Source organism: Adiantum capillus-veneris, chromosome 4 (assembly GCF_014529385.1).
Source record: "Adiantum capillus-veneris isolate H3 chromosome 4, ASM1452938v2, whole genome shotgun sequence".
NCBI lineage: Eukaryota > Viridiplantae > Streptophyta > Polypodiopsida > Polypodiales > Pteridaceae > Adiantum > Adiantum capillus-veneris.
The window spans coordinates 123,969,268-123,993,215 of NC_140934.1; the positions used below are offsets into that span (position 1 = coordinate 123,969,268).

At 45.8% G+C, this 23,948-nt stretch overlaps 2 protein-coding genes across 2 annotated transcripts in view; one reads left to right on the forward strand and one right to left on the reverse strand.

The window, feature by feature from the left end:
- LOC147459934 (ASI1-immunoprecipitated protein 1-like) overlaps positions 1-23,948 on the reverse strand; it is a 61,635-nt gene that overhangs the window by 7,171 nt on the left and 30,516 nt on the right. The gene's annotated exons all lie outside the window — the stretch shown is intronic.
- Positions 807-3,952, forward strand: LOC147459935 (uncharacterized). The gene is made up of 4 exons (XM_086509923.1): positions 807-1,701; positions 1,854-2,461; positions 2,561-3,179; positions 3,300-3,952. Exons 1-3 carry the CDS (start codon positions 850-852, stop codon positions 2,838-2,840), a joined length of 1,740 nt encoding a protein of 579 aa, XP_086366049.1. The 5' UTR covers positions 807-849; the 3' UTR covers positions 2,841-3,179; positions 3,300-3,952.

Here is a 23,948-nt window from a genome sequence, read left to right on the forward strand (position 1 = left end):
ATACTCCTTGCCGGAATCTTCGTTGTGATCCCTTCTCGCATCTCCGGATGCAGAGGGAGTCGATTGATCTTTGCCTGAAGCCATAGGTGCCGTGGAAAAAAATTTGGGATAGGATTTCCCGTAGAAGAGAAATCGGTCGTGCTCTGATACCACTATAACAGACTTGGACACTCCAAGTCAAGAATCTACCGCAACAGCACCCAGGGTAGTTTTCGTACGTCGAACGGAACCTCTCGTTCCGTCCGGCCGGCCCGTCCCGTCCCGTGCGTTCCGTCCGGTGACTTTTTCGGCAGTTTATGACCGTTGGCAGCTTTTTGACCGTTTTGCAATGTCCAGTTTGTAGGCCTTTTGGAGCCATTTGCAGGCAGTTTTGAAGCCAAATGCCATGCTTATTGCCCATGGGCCATTGGCACATTGCCATGCTTATTGCCCAAGGGCCAATGCCCATTGCTCAAATGTCAAGCCTCACATGCTCTTTCTCTCCTATTTAAGCAACCCTTCCCCTTTGTTATCCAACACAACCTACAACTACAAGCTACAAGCTTTAGCCCTAAGCCTCTCAATGCTCTACCCTCTCATCTCCATGTGCTTCCATTGAAGCTTCAAGCTCTCAAGCTCTCGAGTCTCCATTGGGTCTACCATCTCTCTCCTTCAAGCTCCCTTGGGTGACACCGTAACTGGTCTCTCCTTCAAGCTTCCTTGGGTCTCTCTCTCTCTCTCTCTCTCTCTCTCTCTCTCTCTCTCTCTCTCTCTCTCTCTCTCTCTCTCTCTCTCTCTCTCTCTCTCTCTCTCTCTCATCTATTGATACATCATACATCATACTAGTAGCTACTAGCTACATACTACATAATGCCGCCTCCTCTTCATGAAGCCTTTGAGAAGCATTGCCGATATTTTGAGCGGGTGGGGGGCAAGCAAAACTCTTGCAAGTGGTGGTGCAAATATTGCCCAAAAGCTATGACCTCTTCCGTCACCCGTCTCATCATCCACTTGACAAAGATAGGAGGACAAGCGGGGCCATGTCCTAATATCCCCGAAGATATCCTTGCGGAATGCAAGAGAAAGTATCTTCCATTGAAGACACGCAAGGGTAGAGTCACCTCGGATGAGTTCGTGTCGCCGGATGTTGATAGCTCCGATTCGGAGGAAGAGGCCTCTCCAACTATGTCCATGGCTACCGGTGCCACCGCGGCCTCATGTGATGGTAGTGCCTCCTCCAAGAAGTCCAAGAAGTCCAAGGGGTCTTCAAGTGATGGTGGCCGGCCTCCGAAGATGGCAAAGCAAACTTCTCTTGCGAAATCGGTGGGTGGATGCTCCGGCCCCTTGTCTTTCCTCAAGGAGAGACAAAGAATCGCGGAAATAGAGATTGCCCGCACGGTGATTGAATGCAATCTCTCCTTCAACATTCTTCGGTTGGAGCGATGGAAGAGGATGATCATAGCAATTGCGGCGGTTGGTCCATGCGAAGGGTGGACGGGTGTGTCATACCATGACATGAGAACAAAGAAGCTTGATGAAGAGAGGGCAAGGATTGACAAGTCACTTGAGCCCGTACGTGCGGGTTGGGCAAAGTATGGATGCTCTATCCTCTCCGACGGATGGAGCGACCGCAAGAAGAGGGGCATCATCAACATTCTTGTTTCTTGTCCTCTTGGCACGTACTTCTTACGGGCGGTGGATGCGGGTTCGAGAGGGAAGAAAGTGACCGGGGCATTCATTTGGAAGCACATCCGCCAAGCCATTCTTGAGGTAAAACCGTAAATCGAGCCTTTATGTCATGAGCAATTGCCAATGAGTCCTATGTTTTAATTTTTAAGTTTTAACTCTTCTTGTCACAAATGCCTCTTGTGTAGGTTGGTGCGGAGCATGTCGTGCAAGTGATTACCGACAATGCTTCAAATTGCAAGGCAATGAGTAAGAGGCTAGAGAAGGAATTTCCATCCATAGTATGGACTCCATGTGCCTCTCATTGCCTTGACCTTCTCTTTGAAGACATAGGGGAGCTAGGTTGGGTGAAAGATATCCTCAACCAAGCACTCTCCATCATCAATTTCATCAACGGCAAAGTGAGGGTGCTTGCCATTTACCGCACCTACTCCGACCTTGAGTTGAAGAAGCCATCGGCCACTCGCTTTGCCGCCATGTGGCTACTTCTAGAGCGGCTCTATGATGTGCAAAACAAAATACAAAAGACCATGGTCTCCGATGAGTTTAAGGAGTGGATGAATGGAGAGTCCGCCGCTTCCCAACAAGATGCAAAAGCCATCCAACGGCTTTGCTTGCGGGAGGAGTTTTGGCAAGAAATTAAGGGTCTTGTCGTTGCGATCTTGCCCTTGTACAAGGCTCTTCGCATGACCGACATGGAAGGGGCAACTATTGGGCTTCTATGGCACTTCATGGAGGAAGCTTACAAGGAGATTGAGAAGTCTACAATCCTAGATGGGGCTCCCGATGGAACACGGTATAACTACATATTTATTATTACATATGTCATTCTCTATATATTTAAATTCTACATGCTTGTTTCTTTACTTAGTACATTTTCTCTCTCTTCTTGTAGTGATTACCTCGAGGACTCTCCCAAGAGAGACGACATTCTCCTCCTAATCACAAAGCGGTGGGATTGGATGAAGAGACCTATCCATTACTTTGCGGCTCTCTTGCATCCGGCTTACAAGAAGCCCGAACTCTTTGCAAATCAAGAGCTTATTGAGGAGCGCAACAATTACCTCTTTAAGGTGCTAAAAGAAGAGGACATTGGAGCATTTCTCCAAGAGGTAATCAACTATAGCGACCAACGAGGCACCGCATTTACTTCCAACTTGTGTTGGAAGCGGTAATCCTTGGTGAAGCCTTTATTTTGGTGGGAGAGCTTTGGCTATCAATTGCCTACTCTCAAACGACTTGCTTTGAGGGTTCTTGGCCAAGTAAGCGACAAGCCTCAACCTTTTACATTTTATGCTTAATCTCTTCAACTATAGTCTCTTATAGCTTATGCCTCTCTTGATGTGTTTTAGGATTACTCATCGGGAGCATGTGAGCGTAATTGGTCCGCATACTCCCTCATCCACACCAAAATCCGAAACAAGCTCTCAACGAAGCAATTAGAGCGACTTATCTATTGTCGCTCCAATTTACGCATGTTGCGCTCTATGCATGAGATGCCTATGGCTCGACAGGTATAAATTATAAATTATAATCACTACTCACTCCATTTTCTATACTCTAGAGTCTAGTCTTTAATTAGTTTGAATATACTAATTATGTTTTCATTGTCCAATGTTGTAAATGTCAAATAGGTCAACGTGGATGAGCTCACACTTACGATTGACACTCTAAAGAGTGTCAATAAAGAGCAAGACCCTGAGGAGCAAATGATTTTTCGTGAGCTCTACTTGGAGCTTGAGGAGATTGATCGCCGGGTTTCTCGCACACGATCACGCAAGGTCGTCATCCATGGAGTTACATCGGCTACAAGAGGCAGAGGTGCTAGGGCTACAAGAGATAGAGGCAAAGCATCAACAACACCCACGGAGGCTCCTAGGACCTATGTGCGGCGAGGGTCCGGAAGCGGCTCTTGTGCGGCGGCCATCACTTCCGAGGATAGAGAGCCTCGAGAGCCAGAGTATGATGATGAAGGCAACCTCATTAGTGATGGAGATTATGAGCCGTCATCCTTCGACTCTTGTGAGGAAGAGGATGATGTTGATGAGCAAGGCTCAGAAGAGGAAGATGAGGAAGATGATGAGAGCACTAGTGACTAGTGACTTTACTATTTAGTCTCTCTATTATGGTGTGCCACTTTTTGAGTACTTTGTAGCCCTTGCCACTTGGTCCCCCCACTTTTTTGTATCCCTTGCCACTTTTTGAGTACTTTGTAGCCCTTGCCACTTGGTCTCTACTTATCAAATTTCAATGATCATTTTGGTTTATGTAATGCTCATTCTCTTTAGTCTTTGAGTCTTGACTCTTTACATTGTACTATGTACTATGTAGTATTGTAACTACTAACTTGTAATCTATACAAATGTCAAGTTTCTATAAGTAAGTATTAAGGCCTAAGCCTTAGGCCCTTAGACTTGAGAATTATTTGTTTTTTTAAATTTGAACGTACATAACGTCATCGTACATCATAATGTTTTTTAGTTCGTTTAGTACCGCACATCATCGTACGCGTACAAAACGTACGGGACCGTACGAGACTACTATGATAGCACCAAATAACCACTTCAAAACAATTCACAGTTCACAATTGATTCACACTGGCCCGGCAGAGTTCCCGCGACTAGAGATATTGGCCCCAAAGACTGGCGCCCCTTTCGGTATTTCTTTTTGTATTAATCTGAGTTCAAAGTACAAGAGTGAGGGCAGGCGCTCACACTCAGACTCTACGTCCAGATGCTCTGAGTTGTGAGAGGCCTGTTCACAAATTTAAAGGTACAAGGGATGCCAAAAGCAGAGCCCCAGAAGCTGAAAATCAAAAGCTCAAAAGCTTTGCAAAAAAAATAAAGCAGTTTCTCTTTCTCTCTCTCTCTTGCTAAAATAAAGCAAAGAGGCTTTTCTTTCTCTCTCTCTCTCTCTCTCTCTCTCTCTCTCTCTCTCTCTCTCTCTCTCTCTCTTGCTTAGTAAATTAAAGCAAAGAAGTTCTCTCTCTCCCAATTGCGTAGCTGTCAAAAGCTGCCAATGCAATTCATGGCGCTAATCACGGAGATCCGTACAACTGCCTACATGTCAACTGTCACGTCAGCAAAATTCAAGATTAGGATTAGGGTTAGGGTTAGGGCAAAATTAGGGTTTTTGATTTTAGGGTTAGGGTTTCAACAGAATTAGGGTTTCTGATTTTAGGGTTAGGCTTTCAACAGAGCGAGCAACCATGTCATCACTTTGTGACATGTGAAGGTACTGATGGGTATTGTGGTAGTGATGGATTCAATATCGACGACGATGAGAACGACAACAACGAGGTATTGATAGGTTCTATGTCGACGACGAGGTATTGATGGGTTCTATGTCGACGACGAGATACTAATGGATTCTATGTCGACGACAATGATGTAGACGACGAGGTACTGATGGGTTCTATGTCGACAACGATGATGACGACGACGAGGTACTGATGGGTCTATGTCGACGACGACTAGGTTTTGGTGGGTCTGTGTTGACAACGACGAGGTTTTGATGGGTTTTGTGGATCCTTATGTTGAACTAGGCAAGGGCCGAGCCAAGGCACAAGGGGTACTAGGTGCTAGGGTACTATGTCAACGACGATGACAACGACAACGACGACGCTATGGCTGAATTCCGGAATCCGCTAGCGATGCCGATGGCTCAATCTTCATCCATGGCGAGGCTAAGGGCTGAATTCTGATGGCGCTTCAAGCTGAAAACGCTGGCTGTTCTGGCTGAAAAACGCTGATCATGCTAGGCTGAAAACGCTGATGGAGAGGAGGGTGGAAACACTGGCTGATCTGGCCCTGCAAACGCTGATTTGTAGGTCCTTCCTCTGCTGCCTCCTCTACCAAATCCTAGCGCCCGAAGGCTCCTTATTTAGGAGGAAAAGGCTGGGTCGAGCAAGGTCAAAAACAGACCCCACGACCAAGGGCTGAAAATCACTTATTAAAAATACCCTGCTAAGAGGTGGTTCACACGGCAAATTGCCTATGTGCTGAAATGCTGTCATGTGCAAGAGGGTATGCAACTATGACCAGCCCGGGCATGCACGTCTTGCTAGAGGCTCACAAAGGTGCTAGGCTAGGTCCTACGCTAATGACTCATACTAGACTGTAGCAGAAGCATGTCCACGTAGCGCAAGTGAAGTACGCACGTGACATCCCCCCCGGTAAAGGTGAGGCACAAATGTCGAACTTCTATCTTGGATACTTCTTTGTACTTCTAAAGCTGACTGCTTCTGATGCTTGTGGATGCATAACCGATGAAGATTCCTCCAAACGGGTGGATACTATGGATGTAGGTCTGGTGCGATGTAAACACCGACCATACGAGTTGTAGGTAGCCTTACTATTATTGAAGAATAACATCCTGCATGCTGACTCTTCCTTGTGAGCAAGTACTACCACTTGAATAGTCCTGTCATGAAAACATTGCAGGTGAAGCTGAAAGCTAAGGGTACTCGGAGGTATTTCCAAGGGTTTCATGTCAACGGAAGTGGATGCATGCTACATACAAATGCGAATGCAGAAGAGGGTTAGGGATCCCGTCTTCAACTCCTTGCATAAGAGGCAAGTAGATCTTGGTACTCAAGATCTGGATTGTCGTGTATCTGGTGTCGATCTTCCTTCAAAGACATGGCAACGAAGATGGGAGCTAATAAGTCCATGACTGGGACTCGAAGATTCTTTCAGGAAAATAGCCCGGAAGAGGTTCTTTGGGTTCTTGGTGTTTCTTGGGTTCTTTGAGTTCTTGGTGCTTGGGGTGCTTGGTGGTTCTTGGGTTCTTGATTCCTCCCTTGAGTTCGCAAAGCCGAAGCACGTACAGAGCTCTGATACCGATATCAGGTGCAACGGAAGTGTTTAAAGATTTAGCTCGGATCTAGTAGTCCGCACAAACACAAGGTTACTTTACTTCACTTGAAAGAACTGAACTGAATTGAATGAAAAAGAGAGACGCAAAGAGAGAGAAAAGAGATGGCATGGTATGTCGGGTCCCAATGTCACAAAGTGATGACGTGGCTACAGACAGCAGAAACCCTAATTTCTGCCAGAAACCCTAAAAATCCTGCAAAACCTAGTTTTTTCCAAAAACCCTAATTTTGCAAAAACCCTAATTTCTGGAAACCCTAACCCTAACTGCGGGCTGAAACCCTAAAATGGCTGAAAACCCTAAAATCAGGCAGCCGTGCCACGTGGCAACAGGTACGGATTCAAAATATTTGCGGAGGCTGGAAAAAAAAGCAAGCGACGCAATTTGAGCAGCTTTTTGGCTACGCAAGAGAAATTGAGAACAGAAAGAGAGAGAATTTGCTTTATTTTGCTCTCATTGAGAGAGAGAGAGAGAGAGAGAGAGAGAGAGAGAGAGAGAGAGAGAGAGAGAGAGAAACTGCTTTTGAATTGAAAGCTTTTGGGGCTCTACTTTTGGGCATCCCTTGTAATCTTTTTATACGCGGTGAGGGCCTCACTTCTCAGAGCATCTGGACGCAGAGTCTGAGAGTGAAACCCTAACCGCTCTTGTACTTTGACATTGATTTAATACATAAAGAAATACCGAAAGGGGCGCCAGTCTTTGGGGCAAAATATCTCTAGGCACGGAACTTCGCCGGGCCAGTGCAAATCTATTGTGATCTGTGAATTGTTTTGAAGTGCTTATTTGGTGTTGTCGCGATTGATTCTTGACTTGGAGTGTCCAAGTATGTTACACCCAACCACCCTCAAGGGCCCCCTTGCTTTGTTGCCAGAGCAAGTACTTGCTTTATTACTTGCACAAATGCTGATACAATGACTAAATGTTTAGATGTTGAGATGCTAATGGGTACTTGATGTAGATGCTTAATACTGCTAAGATACTGAAGGGTATTGTCACATGCACATCTAACCCTATGTGTACGTGGACAAGCTACTTCATGACATGGGTTCAGTTCAGTTCAGTTAGCCTAGACTAGGAAGTGTTATGGCACTTCTATGAGTCTGTTCGCAGACCGTGCATGCCCAGACATTTAGAGTAGATGCATATCCTCTGGTTACACACAGCATGATCATCAGATTTCCATCAAAACCCATCAGGAGCATTTTTACAGTGCATAGACCTATTTTCCCTACTTCATCCAATTTTCACATATTATTTTTAAGTGACTTTTGTTGGGAACTAGGTAGGGCAAATTTGACAAGCATATATAAAAGAAACCTAGCGCTAGTGGATTCTAGCAGAAGAGGCAGCAAGAACCTTGTGTTCATTAGGCACCTTCTCAACAAGACCCCCTCCCCCCGGGCGGAACTCCTAGCGTTTTCAGCCACAAGAACAACCAGCGTTTTCAGCCTTGCAGAGCCTCCAACATTTTTGCATTGCAAATAGACCTAGCGTTTCCATAGAAGATCACAGATCAGCCCTAGCGTTTTTGCATCAGCAGAGCAACTCAACGTTTTGTAGATTCATCGCGACAGAACCTCAGTTAGCACCAACGTTTTCAGTTTTCAGCATAGACACATCGCAGTAGAACCCCCAAACCTCGCAGATCTCGCCTTCCTGCAGCAAAACCTCACCGCACGGTCAGATCCAGCGTAGTTTGCAGTTTCAGCCCGAAAAACGTGGATTTCAGCATCTGCGTTTTCAGCGCGTCGTCATCGCATCGTTGTCATCGACATCGTCAACGAGTCAGAATTCAGCAGATAAAGATTTGCAGATTTTAGCCCTTAGCGTTTTCAGATTTCAACCCATCTCATCGTCGTCCTCATCGTCGTCGACATCGTCAGCAAGTTCAAAGCATTGTAGAGATTTGTGCAATCAATAGTAGACCGCTCTCGCCATAGAGAGTGGGGCCTTCGGAGGAGGGTTTGACAACTTTCCAGTGTCGTATTCTTCTCTCTTTATCTCTCAGTCTCAGCACCTTCATTCACAGTGTTTGCCACTTTGTTGTGATCATTTGCTCTCTCTCACTAAAGGAACGGAAGGCTCTCCCTTCCGTAAGTAAAAGGAACATTGAGCACAGTTCGGAGCACTCATCTTGAGCAAAGTTCAACATTCACTTCCGTTGCACCTTAGATTGGTATCAGAGCTTTGGCAGTGCTTCGTATCACTCAAGGAAAGAGCCACATAAAATTTTTTTTGCTTGTTGAGGTCGCACGTAGCCCAAGTCCTCTTGGGCGTGTCGATTCCTAATCGTGTTTTTGAAGAGTGACAGGAAACCCAAGAAAGAAGGGCTTGTCCAGCCTCCCCTTGTTTCTCTTTTCACTCATTAAGAGCGGACCGTGCACTTAGCGGCCAGCCAATCGACGTAAGGTGGAAAAAGCAACCTTGGTGTGAGCGCAAGGCCGCCAGCAGGAAAGAAAGGAGCTCGGATAAAGAGAAGATCCTTCGCTAACACAGATTGCAAGCTAAAGAAGAACCTCAAGACACCCAAGAACCAAGACCCACAAGAACTCAAGTTCCTCGTGAACTTAAGAACCCAGGACTTCAATGTATGGTCATCACCCGAAGCAGAATGGATACTTCGCATGGAGGTGATGGGCATGAAAGTAGTGAAGAAGAATTTCCCCACCAAGGAGGTTTTTCTGACCCTCCCCCTTCCCCACGCCAAGGATTGCACCAAATCCTATGGAGGCTTTGGTCAAGTCGATGATGGACAAGAGGATACAACAAGAAGCACCACGCCCCACCTTGGAGCACGAGCGCGAGGAAAGAAAAGCCGAAAGAATGGCAATCATAGAGCGTAAATACGAAGAAAGAATGGCAGTTATAGCACGTGCACACGAAGAAAGACAGTTAGAAAAAGAAGCAAGAAGAGGACCGCGAGCACCAAGAAAGAAAAGCAAAATTGTCTTGCGAGCAGGAAGAAAGCCGGTTAGCCTTTGAGCGTGAGCGTGAGCGTGAGCGTGAGCGTGAGCAAGCGTGCTTGGCGGCCAAACAGAGAGCCCAACACATGCAAGAGTTGTTCCGACTCTTTTCTAATGTGCAGGCACAGATTGCAAAGGATCAGGAAAAGGTGATTACTCACGAGCATGATGATTTGCATGATCAAGATATGATTATTCACGAACATGATGATTTGTAGGATAACGATGTGATTGTTCAAGGATGATGGTTTAGTTGATGCTTTTTCTAGTGAAGCTACCCTCATTGCAGATTCAATCGATCACGAAGAGCCGATCTTGACTCTCGGGTCGCGGTCCAAAGAACCCCCACAAGAAGTATTATGTGTACGGATGATTAGTCAGTACGCATTGTTCGAGTGTTTCATTCGTGATGCTTTCCTGTATTTTAGTCACCACCCTTATGTGATCCCTTTTCATAGGCATGACATATTGTACGCTGAGCAGGATTCACTCATGAATGAGCACGGATGTATGGGGATTACTCATGAAAAGATGAAATGTTTGCACCCAAGGAATTCACATTCCATGTCTCTTCCTTGGCATGACACAGTATCAAAAAGAGCACAAGAAGGATTGAGCATTAAGCATCAGCATTTCCATTGTGATTTGCCACAGATGATTTATTTGGATCAAAAAGACAAGTTTCGAATCCATTGTTTGCGTGTGTTTGATGAACGGTTTGGCACACCGTCTATATGTTCATCTACATTGCATGCACAGTCTTTAAAGAAGACTAGAATTTTTCCAATCACTTTACATAGAATGGGTATGTTCATGTTTTCTTGTTGGAAGTGGTTTCGGGAATTTTCATCCTCGGAGATTCTTGAAGAAAGTAGACGCATGACTCTAGACGGGGTTGAAGCATTGAAGGAGCCACAGCTGACTTTGTGTCGCTTTCGGCGCGGCCCAAAGAAGTTCAAACATCGCATGACCCACCGATCAAAGTGGGCCGGCAAAGAGTCCTTCCCAGGATTCCAGACGCTGTTGGCGATCTCTCTCGACGCCATACAGTTCGGTACCAGTACCTCTCATTGTTTGCATGTGTTTGATGAACGGGTTGTCACTCCGTCTATTTGTTCATCTACATTGCATGCACGGTCTTTAGAGAAGACTAGATTTATTTCCTTCACTTTACATGGAATGGGTATGTTCATGGTCTTGTGTTGGAGATTGTTTCAGGAATTTTCAGCCCTGGAGATTCTTGAAGACGAAAGAAGCAGATCTCTAGACGAAGTTGACGGAAGACAGGAGATTCAGAAGACTTTGAGTCGCTTTCGACGCGGCCCAAAGAAGCAAGCGTTGCAGACCTTTATGAAGTTCAAGTACCGCACGACCCACACAGTAGAGTGGGCCGGTGAAGAGTCCCTTCCAGGATTCCGGATGCTGTTGGCGATCTCCCTCGACGCCATACAATTCGGTACCCGTACCTCACTTTGAAAAGGAGGGGATGTCATGTGACACGTCCCAACCCTATGTGTCCATGGACAAGCTACACCACAGCAGGGTTCAGTCACTTCAATCAAGTCTAGATTAGCAGTGATCTGGCACTTTTGTGAGTCTATTTGTAGACCGTGCATGCCCAGTCACTTAGCATAGATGCATATCCTCCGGTTGCACACAGTATGATCATCACTATTCCCTTCAGAATCCAACAGATTCAGTCAGGGGAATTTTCCAAAGCATTTAGCCTATTTTCCTATTTTTGGTTATTTTCACTTATTATTTTTAAGTGACTTTCCAACAAAAGTAGGTAGGGCAATTTTGCTAAGTTAATATATAAGCAAACCCAAGTTAGCAGTAATTGGCAGAAGAGGCAGCAGGAGCTTCCCGCTCAACAGGCAACTTCTCCGCAGTACCCCCCCTCAGCATCCCTTAGCGTTTTTCCCTTGCATCATCGCCCTCCCACCAGCTTGGAGCGTTTTTGCACTTCCTCTTCATGTACCAGAGTCCATGGCGATTTCATCCTCTGCTTGGTCGTCCTCATCTTCCAAGACAGCTAGCGTTAGCAGATTATCCTCCCATGCATCAGACACTTCAGCGTTTTTGCTTGCAAAACCAGATCAGCAGTAGCGTTTTTGCTAAGCAACAGGCACATCAGCGTTTTTGAGATTCAGCCCTAACCCGCAGCAGATACTAGCAGTTTTCAGCCTATGACACAGTAGCAGATCAGCCCCGAGATGGTTGTAGATGTTCCCCCATTTTCAGCCATAAAAACGCAGCCAAAATAGTCATTTTCAGCCACCAAGACAACCCCGAATTCAGCCATAGAAGATCACAGATTTCAGCCTAAGTCGTCGTCACAACCGTCGTCGTCATCGGCATAGTCCCATTGCATCATTCCATTGCAATCGCATTATACACCTTTGTGCAATCAAAGTAGACCACTCTCGCCGACGAGAGTGGGGCCTTCGGAGGAGGGTTTTACAACCTCTCGGTGTCGTATCTCTTCTCTCTCCTTCTCTCAGTCTCATTCACTTGCAATATCCACTCACTTTGTTCGTGATCATAGCACTCTCCATAAGACGGAAAGCTCTCTCTTTCCCTAAGAACTAAAAGGAACCTTGAGCGATAAAGATCACTAATCTTCGGAAAATACAACATTCATTCCGCTGCACCTAACACGTTTCCACAACAGATCACAGATCAGCCCTACGTTAGCAGATTTGCACAACAAGACAGAAATCAGCCCTAGCCGTTTTTGCATCAGCGGCGCAACTCAGCCTTTTGCAGATTCATCGCGACCGACAGAACCTCAGTTAGCACCAATGTTTTCAGTTTTCAGCATAGACACATTGCAGTAGAACCCCCAAACCTCGCAGATCTCGCCTTCCTATCACAAATTGCTGACGTGTCAAAGCCCTGAAGAAGGAAGCCAACTTGCAAAAGTCGGCCGAGGGGCCTAAACCCTAAGAAGAACAAGTAACAGAAGAAGTCCTACCGCACTTATGGGGACCCCGTCTGATGGGGCCCTAGTGACATAAAGAAGCTAAAATAAAGCAAGATCCACGCGCAAAAACTGATGATGTGGCAGATTTTCAAAAATTGCACTGGCTGATGACGTGGTAGTTGTACGGATTTCCGTAAATTACGCTAGCAGCTTTTTGGCTTTGCTTTTGGACCAGATGCTTTTGAGTTTGAAGGCTTTTTACTGTAAACTGCTTTTGGGACCTAGGGCCTTTAAATATGAGGTTAGGGCTCATTCTCTTGCATGCTTCCTGGAGAAGGTGCAAAGTCTGGAGTACCGGCTTGTACTGTGTTGATGCAATATATAGAAATACTGAAAGGAGAGCTCTGATACCAATGTCAGGTGCAGCAGAAGTGTTTAAGGATTTAGCTCGAATCTAGTACTCCGCACAAACACAAGGGACACTTTACTTCTCTTGAAAGAACTCAATGAAAGAGAGAGAAAAGAGAGACGACACCGCATGTCCGGTCCCAAACCCTCATGAGCCCCCTTGCTATGTTGCCAGAGCAAGTACTTTCTTTATTGTTGCACAAATGCTCATACAATGATGCTGAATGCTGAGATGCTAATGGGTGCCGATGCTACTTATGCTGGGTACTGGTACTCATGCTACTGATGCTAGGTACTACTGGGTATTGATAAGTATTGAGGGGTGCTACGGGGTGCTAAGGTACTGATGGGTATTGAGGGGTACTGCGAAGTATTGAGGTATTGATGGGTTCTATGTCGACGACGATGATGACGATGACGAGGTACTGATGGGTTGTATGTCGACGATGATGATGTCGACGACGAGGTACTGATGGTGTAAGGTGCAGCGGAAGTGAATGTTGACTTTGCTCAAGATGAGTGCTCCGAACTATGCCCAAGGTTCCTTTTACTTACGGAAGGGAGAGCCTTTCGTTCCTTTAGTGAGAGAGTGGAAGTGATTACAAACAAAGTGGATAAACACTGTGGATGAAGATGCATGAGACTGAGAGATAGAGAGAGAAGAAATACGACACCAGACAAGTTGTCAAACCCTCCTCCAAGGGCCCCTCTCTAATATCCTATCTGCACTCACATCAAGCATAGCCTTTTTTGGCATCATTAAGGTATCAATTGGCCCTTTAAAGCCGCATCTGGCATACATTAATCATTAAACTTGGCTTGTTATCAAGCCCTCATCACTGACCATTAATCAAGTAGGCCTTCAATAAGCTTGATCTGCATCTTCTTGGCATATTTCTTAGCATGGGAGCGGAGCTGCACGACAGCGTTTGTGCATGGTGACATTGAAGAGGACATATACATGAAACAACCTGAAGGTTTTGTAGTTCCTACACGTGAGAAACTTGTATGCAAATTGAAAAGGGCTCTGTATGGTTTGAGACAATCATCACGACAGTGGTATAAGAAGTTTGACACTTTTCTGCTTTCTCAAGGCTTTAAACGTAGCCATGGAGATCATTGTTTGATACGAAAAGGGAAAAAGATTGTAGTCCCATCATACTTGTTCTCTATGTTGATGACACGCTGCTTGCCGGGAAACATAAGACTAGTCTTGATGCTCTGAAACGTAAGCTAAATTCAGCATTTGCTATGAAGGATTTGGGTGATGCAGAGCATATTTTTGGCATGCATATTAAAAGAGATAGAAATCTGAAATTGTTGTTTTCATCTCAAGAAAGGTACATTGCAAAAGTACTTGACAGATTTAATATGGCTGATGCTAAGTCTCTTGGGGTACCTTTACCTCCATACACTAAGCTTAGCAAAGCAGATTGCCCAAAGGATGAGGTGGCATTGAAAGCAATGAAGGGAATCCCTTATGCATCAGCTTGTGGTTCTCTTATGTATGCTATGGTTGCCACTCGTCCCGACATTGCTTATGCAGTGGGAGTTGTTAGTCGATACATGTCGAATCCTGGCAAAGCGCATTGGGAAGCTGTCAAATGCATTCTGAGATATTTGAAAGGTACACAATCAAAGTGTATTTGTTAGGGCAAAAGCATTGTGATGCAAACATGGCAGGTGACATGGATACTAGGAAATCTACCAGTGGATAAAAAATTGTGGCATTGAGTACTACTGAGGCTGAATATATTTCAGCCACAGAAGCTTCAAAGGAGGCCATTTGGTTGGGCAGACTTGCAAAAGAATTGGCATACCTACTCAACCCGTGTTGGGTTGTGATAGCCAGAGTTCTGTCTATTTAGCCAAAAATTCCATGTTTCATGCGCGTACCAAGCACATAGATGTGCGATATCACTTCATAGGACAGGTATTGTAGGATGGTCTAGTCACCTTGACTAAGATCCATACACAAGATAACCCTGCAAATGTAATCACCAAGAGTCTTGCTAAGGCTCAACATGAGCATTGCATACAGCTGGTGGGATTTGGTTAACTTAAAGGCGTCATTTATACCTTTAAGTGGAAGGTTGTTGGGTTAAAGGCCTAAATAACCCCTTTTTGTAGTTAAAGGCCTAAATAACCCCTTTTTGTAGTTAAAGGCTTAAATAACCCCCCTTTGTCCATTTTTATACTTTGTATGAACTTGGACACATTTTTTTTAAGTCACTTATAATTAAAGTGGGAAAACCCAAAACTCACTTATTGAGTTTTCCCCAAAAACGAGCGTGCCTTCTCTCTCTCTGTTCCAATCCCTAGCGCTTCCTCTCTGCTACACTGCGTCTCCTGCTTCTTGCCCCAATCCTACACTACATCGCGACGTGCACCTACCGGTACCCTCTGCTTCGCGCTTTCACGCAAGGTCATACCACGTCATCAGTTTGTGACAGCTGATCTGACTCGCAAACGCTGATCTGCACATCCTTCGTCTACTGCTTCCTCTGCCAAATCCTAGCGCCCAAAGGCTCCTTATTTAGGAGGAAAAGTATTTAGGAGGAAAAGGCTGGGTCGAGCAGGGTCAAAAACAGTCCCCCACGACTAAGGGAAAATATGGCTGAAAATCACTTATTAAAACTACCCTACTAAGAGGTGGTTCACGCGGCAAATTACCTATGTGCTGAAATGATGTCATGTGCAAGAGAGGGTATGCAACTATGACCGGTCTGGGCATGCATATCCTGCTAGAGGCTCACAAAGGTGCCAGGCTAGGTCCTAAGCTAATGACTCATGCTAGACTGTAGCAGAAGCATGTCCACGTAGCACAAGTGAAGTGCCCGACTTCAAACACAACTAAATAGTAAAAACTAAGAAAAACTACACCAAAGACCACTTGCAAGATTCACAGTCACTACCTGATGGTGTCGCAGAAACTGGACCGACCATAAACAACACTCACATGAAGCAACTGGTCAAGTTACAGTCGAGCTGTCAATGATTTGCGGTGCAGATCACGGAACTACGAATAGGACTGACGTGGCAGTGCACAGAAGGTGGGGCTGAGTGTACGGAACAACGCTGACATGGCAATTTTTATGCTGAGATACTTTCTGAGTGTTGAGGTTGCTTTTGGAACCAGTTGTAATTTAGCACATGATTTTACGAATGCCTTTCAGCAATATTTAATATTACTTATGATTTTTAAGTTGCTTTTGGCCAAAGTGCCTATAAAGTCATGGGCAAGGTCCGTGAGTGCTCTCACACACAACCCTTAATAAGATAAAGAAATACCGCCAACAACATCTATGTGAGGGCCAGCAATCTACAGAGGGGAGCTACACCTCTTCATTGTTGACTCTAGTTCATAGCTTTTTCCATACGGCAACGCTTGAGATACATCATACCGCCAACAGTGTCTATTTGAGGACCAACGATCTCCAAAGGGGAGCTGCACCTCTTCAATGTTGACTCTAAATCATAGTTTTTTCCATATATTTCCATACGGTGAACGCATACGGGCATAGAAGTATCATTGGAGTATTTGACCCTAAAGCTTGAAACCCCAAGTTTATTTAGAAAAACACGAAGGATTATAAATGGTAAACACTCATGGCACCATACAAATATAGAGCTTGTCATGTGCACACCTGACCTTATGTGCATGTGGACAAGCTAACTCCTCCTTCTAGGGTTTAGGACAACCTAAGAAGTGTTCTTGCACCCTTGTGAACCTGTACACGGGACGTGTATGTCCAAGCACTTAAGAGTAGTTGCATACCCTCCGATTGCACACGAGCCAGCCACATTGGGAAAATGTGTAAATCCAATCTTTACAGCTTCTTTGTATTCGTCCCATAGTTACCCAGAACGGGAACGAGAGGGAGGAGGGGGGCCGGAACGGTAGACCGAAGAAACTATAGTATTATACGCTCATATGTTAGTGAAAAACTATAAGCTAAGCTTTTGAATTCGACCATCCTAATTAGAGCCATATTTAGACATGTTTTACGATGACGGAGCTTGAGACAAGGATGGAGTTTGACGCGCGCACGAGAGAGAGAGAGAGAGAGAGAGAGAGAGAGGTAGAAGCCACATTTGTTCTTTGAGGGTGTTGTGCTTTCCACCAAAAAAGAACAGGTAGAAGCTAGAGCTCCATGTCCAAGCTTAAAGCTTTAGCAAGGAGCATAGCTCAATAGAGATGTTGAGACAAGCCTCCAAACAGCCCCAAATCAGCCCTCCAAATAGCCCCAAACTTGTCCCAAACAGCCGCAAATCTGCTCCCAAACAACCCCAAACATACCCTAGTTTAAAAAACATTGACTTTTTTTAATGACCGTTTCGGATTCCCAATCCGCCGTTCCGCCCCGTTCCCCCCCGTTCCGGAACGACGTTCCATTCCCGACTCCGTTTCGGGAGCCGGACTCCTCCTGAACGCCGTTTCGGAATGTTTAGGGTCCGTTCCGCCCGTTCCCTGTTACTATGATTCGTCCCTAATGTGCAGTCATTAGGCTTGGACCTTTAGTAGATCTTATTAACTGACGTCCGTTTAGTCAGTAATTCTTAACCTTGCCTATTTGGTTTTCTCTATACATTGCTCGCCCGTAAGGGATGCAATTTTGGACAAATTTCTAATTTGATAACAAATAATCTACTACCTTTTTGAAACTGGGACCTAATTCTAAAAACTCATATAGCTTTGGATTTCACGATCATAATTACTAGTGATCTTCTTACATTTTAAGATCTTCTTGCATTACGAGTTTCAAAAGGGTTTTCTAGTTCTAAACGAGAAATGGTCGAGTGGACAAAAGAAACTGAATCCACAAGAACCTTGAAGAAGTTTGGACCGAGGGGCCTAAAAAGGGGGTTAGGATTCTAACCCACCAACTTAAAGAACTGATGGAGCACCAGCTAAAAATCAAAAGCTTGATCTCTGATGAGATTTCCATAAATCGAGTTGACATACTGATGTGGCAAGCTACACGAATTGCATATTTTGCGTTGCAAGCGATGACATGGCAGACTATACGGATTTCCGCAGTTTTTGGGCAGCTTTACCTGAGCTTTCGAAAGCAGTTTCTCTTGGGGCTTGTATTTCTAAAACTGGAGCTTTTTGCGACTCTGCTTTTGGCCATCCCTTGTACTGTTCATAAGTGCCCTTGGGGTCACTCTTTGGGGAGCACCTCGACGCACAACAAAGTCTCCAAGAGAGTTGGACCATCGGGAGTCGTATTTTGCGAGCATAATAATAAAGAAATATTGAAATGAGAGTCAATCTTTGGGGCCAGTGCGTCTTGGCTCGGAACTCCGCCATGCCATGTCAACTCCTCTCTCTCTCTCTCTCTCTCTCTCTCTCTCTCTCTCTCTCTCTCTCTCTCTCTCTCTCTCTCTCTCTCTCTCTCTTCAAGTTCAATGATACTACAGTTTCTGTCACAAAGTGATGATGTGGCATGACCAACTAGAAGAGAAATGGTCGAGTGGATGAGAAACTGAACCAACAAACTTGAAGAACTTACGAGCACTTGCTGTGGGGCTTAAAACCCTAAAGACCAAAAGCTTGAACTCTTGGAGAGACTTTCGTAAATCACGTCGGCATGCTGACGTGGCAAATCGTACGGATGCTAACGTGGCATGCCTGTACGGATTTTTCACGTTTTGTGTTGGCTATGCCGCGTGGCAAGCTATACAAAATTCCACGATTTGTGCTAGCTGTTGAGAGTAGATGCTTTTGGGGTTCAATGCTTTTGAACGTGATGCTTTTGGGGCTCTGCTTTTGGGCATCCCTTGTATTGTTTATTAGAGCCCTTGGGGCCTCACTCTGCAGAGCATCTGGACGAGAGTCTGAGAGCAAAGAATCCTTGGCAGTTGTACTTTACTATGAGCAATAATAAAAAATACCAAAAGGGGTGCCAGTCTTTGTGGCCAGTGCTTCTGTGCGCGGAATTCCGCTGTGCCGTGTCGACTCTCTCCATTAAAATTCAATGATTTTGAAGTTTCTGTTCATGTGTTGCTATTGATTTCTCGCTAGAAGTGTCCAAACCTGTAACAGTAGGATTAAAGCAAAGAAAGATTCTTCTTCTACGGAGAATCCGATCCCTTCTGCAGCACACGTAGGTTCTCGAGGAGAATTTGACAAAGCAGACAAGATTTTTGTTTGTGAAAGAATCTTTGTATCTGAATGTCGGACTTATTAGCCACTCCCACCCTTCGTCCATCGCGCATTGGGCGCGCTTCTGTCTTCATCGCTCTGTTTTACACGGCATAGGCCATAAAGAACCCCAAATTACACATGGGTTCTCACGGAGAATCTGACAAAGATAACACCTCTAAGGGGGAAGAAGGGGGAGGCGGGGGGGGGAAGAAAAGTTAAAATCCGATGCGGGAACTGAAAAAAAGAATGAAGATTTGGGCAAATTTTTCACGGAGAAGTTGGCCAAAGCGGAGTACAAGCGTCAACCGCAGATTGACACGTATGAAAAGACTGATCAAGTACTCAAGAGACCCGAGATTTGCGACACACCTGAAGAATTACCCAATTGATGAGATTCACTCGAGATCGCGTGAGGCCATTAATTCTCCTCTCAGGTCGGGAGGAAAGTTGAAAGGACAAAGGAGTGCAGAAAAGCGGAAGTTGTACTCGCAAGAAGAGCTAGACAGAACTCTTGACCAAAAGATGAACCAGATACCCTCGAGAGAAGAGAAAATCGATGGATTTCCCCGGTTATCTATGTCGGAAGTCCAGTTTCGGGTGGCAAGCAGACCCAAAAAGCATGCTTGTTTCAAGGATGACTCAGATTTTTCTTTGTCTTTAGAGAGTTCCAACAGTTCGTCGTCCTCTAGTTTTAGAGAGGATGAGAATAGGCGGAAGAAGCGTAGAAAAAGCAAGAAAAGCACATTTTTGAAAAAGTCTAGAAGGCATAGAAGGCCATCTAGCAGTTCGGAGGAGGAGAGCTTGTGCTCTTCTGACAGTGAGCAGATGAGCAAGAAGACCAAGGAGTTCAAGGAAGGGGGTCAAGCCGTCACGTTTGAGACGTTTTCAGGCTACCAAGACACCCATCAAGCCCTTGAGTTTGTACAGCAATTTGACGTCGCCTTCTCTCGAGGTTGACTCCAAGGTGCGAAGGGTGGCATCTTACTTAAAAGAAAATACACACACATGGTGGTCTACTCTGTTGTTACGCAGAGAAGCACGTGCGACGTCCTTAAAATTCCAGAAAATTTTCACGTCAACTTGGATATCAAGCGAATGTGAAAGAGATTTCGTCACCGCTTGGCATCACTTGAGAATGACTAAGAAAGATACATTGGATGACTACTGCCAGAGGTTTTGGGATATTTATTTGCCAGTGTCTTCGTTTCGGAAGATTACTTTGAGAGACCAGATTGAGCAGTTTTGCTGTGGTTTGCCAAATGAGATTTGAGAGTATTGTCTAAACCAGAAGTCTGACTCTATTCAAAGACTTATGGGACATGCTAAGCAAGGATTTGAAATGCATGCCGGCTCATTGAATTATCCTACGGACAAGATAGTATCCACAACAACAAGGCAAGAGTCTGCCAGTGAAGAGAAAAAAGGAACCGGATTGCAGCTCTGTTAGACTTACACCACTCTGCTGCTTCACAGGTCTAGGGCATACATGTCTCCTGGCTGGCCACCCATAGTCTAGGTTGCTCCTAGTCTGGCCGCCCGAGTTTGGGGCCAGTCGCCCACCTTTGTCCGAGCGCCCTCATACATTTTCACATATCTCATCTCATAGAGATCACACATCTAATTGTATTGGGTCTTCTGCTCTGGTAGTCATGGGGGGATGATTGCCCCCTCTTTACCATCTCTAGTGTTTGTGTTCTCCCGTCTCTCTCTCTTCTCTCTCACACTTCCGCACACGCGCACTCTCACATGGTATCAGAGCTCAAGCATGACATGGTATCAGTCGCCAGGGCACATGGTATCAGCAGCTTAGGCTTTCCATGGCCCAGGACAGCCCATCTCCGCATCAGGTTCTCCTCCCAAGATCAGCATAACCAACGTTTTCATGAAAAATCCGCCAGTGTTTTGCAAACAACCAGGCGCGCAATGAGATCTGTGTTTTTTGTCGCGGAGGATCCCCCTCCACTTGCGTTTTTGCAAATCAGGTCAGTGTTTTTGCATCAGGCTGCTAGCGCTTCACTTCTGGGATCATTTCATCGCCGGAAACCTCCTCTGCTCCATCTGCGTTTCTCAGCCAGATCTGCGTTTTTGGGTTTTCAGCCCATTTTCGACGGTTTTATTGGTCATTTTGTGTCGTTGACACCTTCCACAAGTTGCTAGGGTACCCATCAAGCCTTTGTTTTTTCAGCAAACATAAGGTTTTTGGTGCCAAAAAGTGTAACAAAAGTGGGCTGCAAATTGACCTGCGTTTTTGCAGCAGGAGGACAATGCTCAGCTTTGGACCCCGGATCTCACCACCACCTACCCGGCTTTGCATCTGGTGCATTGCCGGCGAGTATCCTATCCGTCTTCATCAGATTTCAGACATTATCCCTTGCTGTTTTCTCTGTTTTCAGCCCATCTGGGGCAGTGATATTGATTCACCACCCTTCCCTACACCCTCTACACCGCTCCGGACCATGCCAGGAGCACGCTGAAAATCGCTGGACAGCAGCGTTTTCATCACCTCGCAGTTGTATTTTTGGGTGGACAGCAAACACTTGCTTGTGTTTTTCACAGAGGATGAAGTTACCTCCTGCCAGGACACCATCCGGTGGTGGTTCGTGCGGTCTCTCGGTGACTGCTTAAGTACAAGGTATCTTCGACATCGGCTTGATGATCTACGGGCATACGATCCTTGGAGATCCATTCATTCCGGCCATCATTCAGCAGTTGCACACTCCAAAGGGGGTGGTGACTTGTGGTTTGCTATGGACACACCTATGCACTCATCAGCGGAGTTCACACAAGATATGGCCACGCTCATGGCATATGGGATTCCGACATTCCCAAAGAAGACACCACCATCTTGGGTGACAGACAGTTACCACTTGACCTCGATACGTCAGATCACTTGCTTACACAAGAGCATCTACATGGACTTAGGGAGGATCTTGGATCTCTTCTTGGAGAGGTTCATTGCTTGGATCTACAGACTGGAGTGGGACTTCGATGCTTTGGACTCTCTTGGAGAGTTTACCCGCGAGATACGAGAGATCAAGCATCATCCCACGACTACATCTGGAGTCACCCAGAGCTTGGCTTGGATGGTAGTGTAGTTGCTCTTCTACACTCCTGATCATTTGGATTGCTACCTTCAGAGTTGCTTACACTCACCCTCGGTAACCTTACAGCAGACTTATCCCCCTACCTGGGCAGTAGGCCACTCCCAACTCATTCACATTGAGAGCCACATCAAAATGCGATTTGTTGGCGTTGTTGGCGCGGATTCTGTTTTGGTTGACACCGAAGGATTGGAGGCAGGAGATACAAGCAAGACAGCGCAGACACATTGGTCTGGCCTTTCCTCTTCTCAGAGGCCCTTCACAACGCAGACTGTTGAGTCTCGCTTTCCCCTCATCTTGGATTACCCTAGCTACTGACAGGACACCATCCAATGGTGGGCCGTGCAGTCTCCCGATGACTGCTGCAGCTTACGGTAGCTTCTACAGTGCAGACTGTTTAGTCTGGCTTTCCTTGATTCGGAGGACGTTTACGACGCAGATTGCTACATCTGGCCTTCCTGGAGTTTCTCACAGCTTAGCCACCTAGCCACATTGGGTTAAAGGTTCATGCATTGACAAGCTTCTAGTCATTCTCATGACGGTTCCTGGGCTTCCACATTTTCTCCAGACGGTTTGACTACAGACACCACAGATTGACTACAGACACCACAGATCCTATTGGACAGGACACTTGCAGGTCTATTGGCACTTCTTTTACGACAAGGAGTTGTTTTCACACTCAGTTTGGGACCTTCACGCAGTATCTTCACACTATATCGACGGAGTACAACAGTTTGCCACTGTTCGTGACGGCACTTTACCATGGAGATTTCGTGACACCCCAGACTGCTGCTACACTCGTGGAGTCTTGTCCTTTAGTGGACATGGCAGCAAACATCTTCATCCTTTGCCTCACATCTTCCGCTTCATGCGGTTTGTTCAGCATCCAGTGCTGAGAGGGGGTGTTAGACTTACACCACTCTGCTGCTTCACAGGTCTAGGGCATACATGTACGGCTAGTATGTCTCCGGGCTGGCCACCCATAGTCTAGGCTGTTGCTCTTGGTCCGACCGCCCGAGTTTGGGGTCGATCCCCCACCTTTGTCCGAGCGCCCTCGTATATTTTCACATATCTCATCTCACAGAGATCACACATCTGATTGTATTGGTTCTTCCGCTCTGGTAGCCATGGGGGGCTGATCGCCCCCTCTTCACCATCTCTCCTGTCTCTCTCTTCTCCTCTCACGCTTCCGCACATGCGCACCCTCACAAGCTCATCACAGAAACAAGAGCGGTAGGAGAATGAGATGGTAGCACATCTGCGGGTTCCGACGAACTAAGGGAACCAGATACAAGCTCATCAAAGGATTCCGAAGAAGAAAGGGTATCAGATGATAGTGCGTCGCAGGGTTTCAACTGTTGCTAAATTAGCTTTATCTTACAGAAAAATAATTCAAAATGAATTATTGGATTTATAAGTGAGAGGGTTTTCTCGCTTGGGACCCCAAGGAAAAATAATTCTAAATGAATTATTGGAATTTTAAGTGAGAGGGTTTTTCTCACTGGAGACATCCGAGTACAGAGTATCCCTAGTGCGTCATTCAAAGTAATGACAGGAGCACTGTGAAAGGGAATATCTGTAAGGCTACCCAGGAACGGGTACTTCTGATGCATCACAACGGATGGGTGACAGGGAGCATCAGTAAGAAGTATCCGACCATCTGGGAACGGACATCTCTGATGCGTCATAGGATGGGTGACATAGAGCATCCTGAAGGGGATTGTACCGTAAGTTCGGTAGGAAAGGACTAGGTGATGGGTATTCCTGATGCGTCACAAGGTGGGTAACGGGTGCATCGGAAACGGGATATCCATAGTCGAGAGGAAATCCGAACTGGAAAGAGGAATATGCGTAAAGAC

Bases quoted from the DNA above. Each gene is read 5' to 3' on its own strand.
- LOC147459935 (XM_086509923.1), top strand. From the start codon at position 850: ATGCCGCCTCCTCTTCATGAAGCCTTTGAGAAGCATTGCCGATATTTT. The intron at 1,702-1,853 runs GTGACCGGGGCA...CCTCTTGTGTAG, and splicing joins CGGGTTCGAGAGGGAAGAAA to GTTGGTGCGGAGCATGTCGT. The intron at 2,462-2,560 runs GTATAACTACAT...CTCTTCTTGTAG, and splicing joins GGGGCTCCCGATGGAACACG to TGATTACCTCGAGGACTCTC.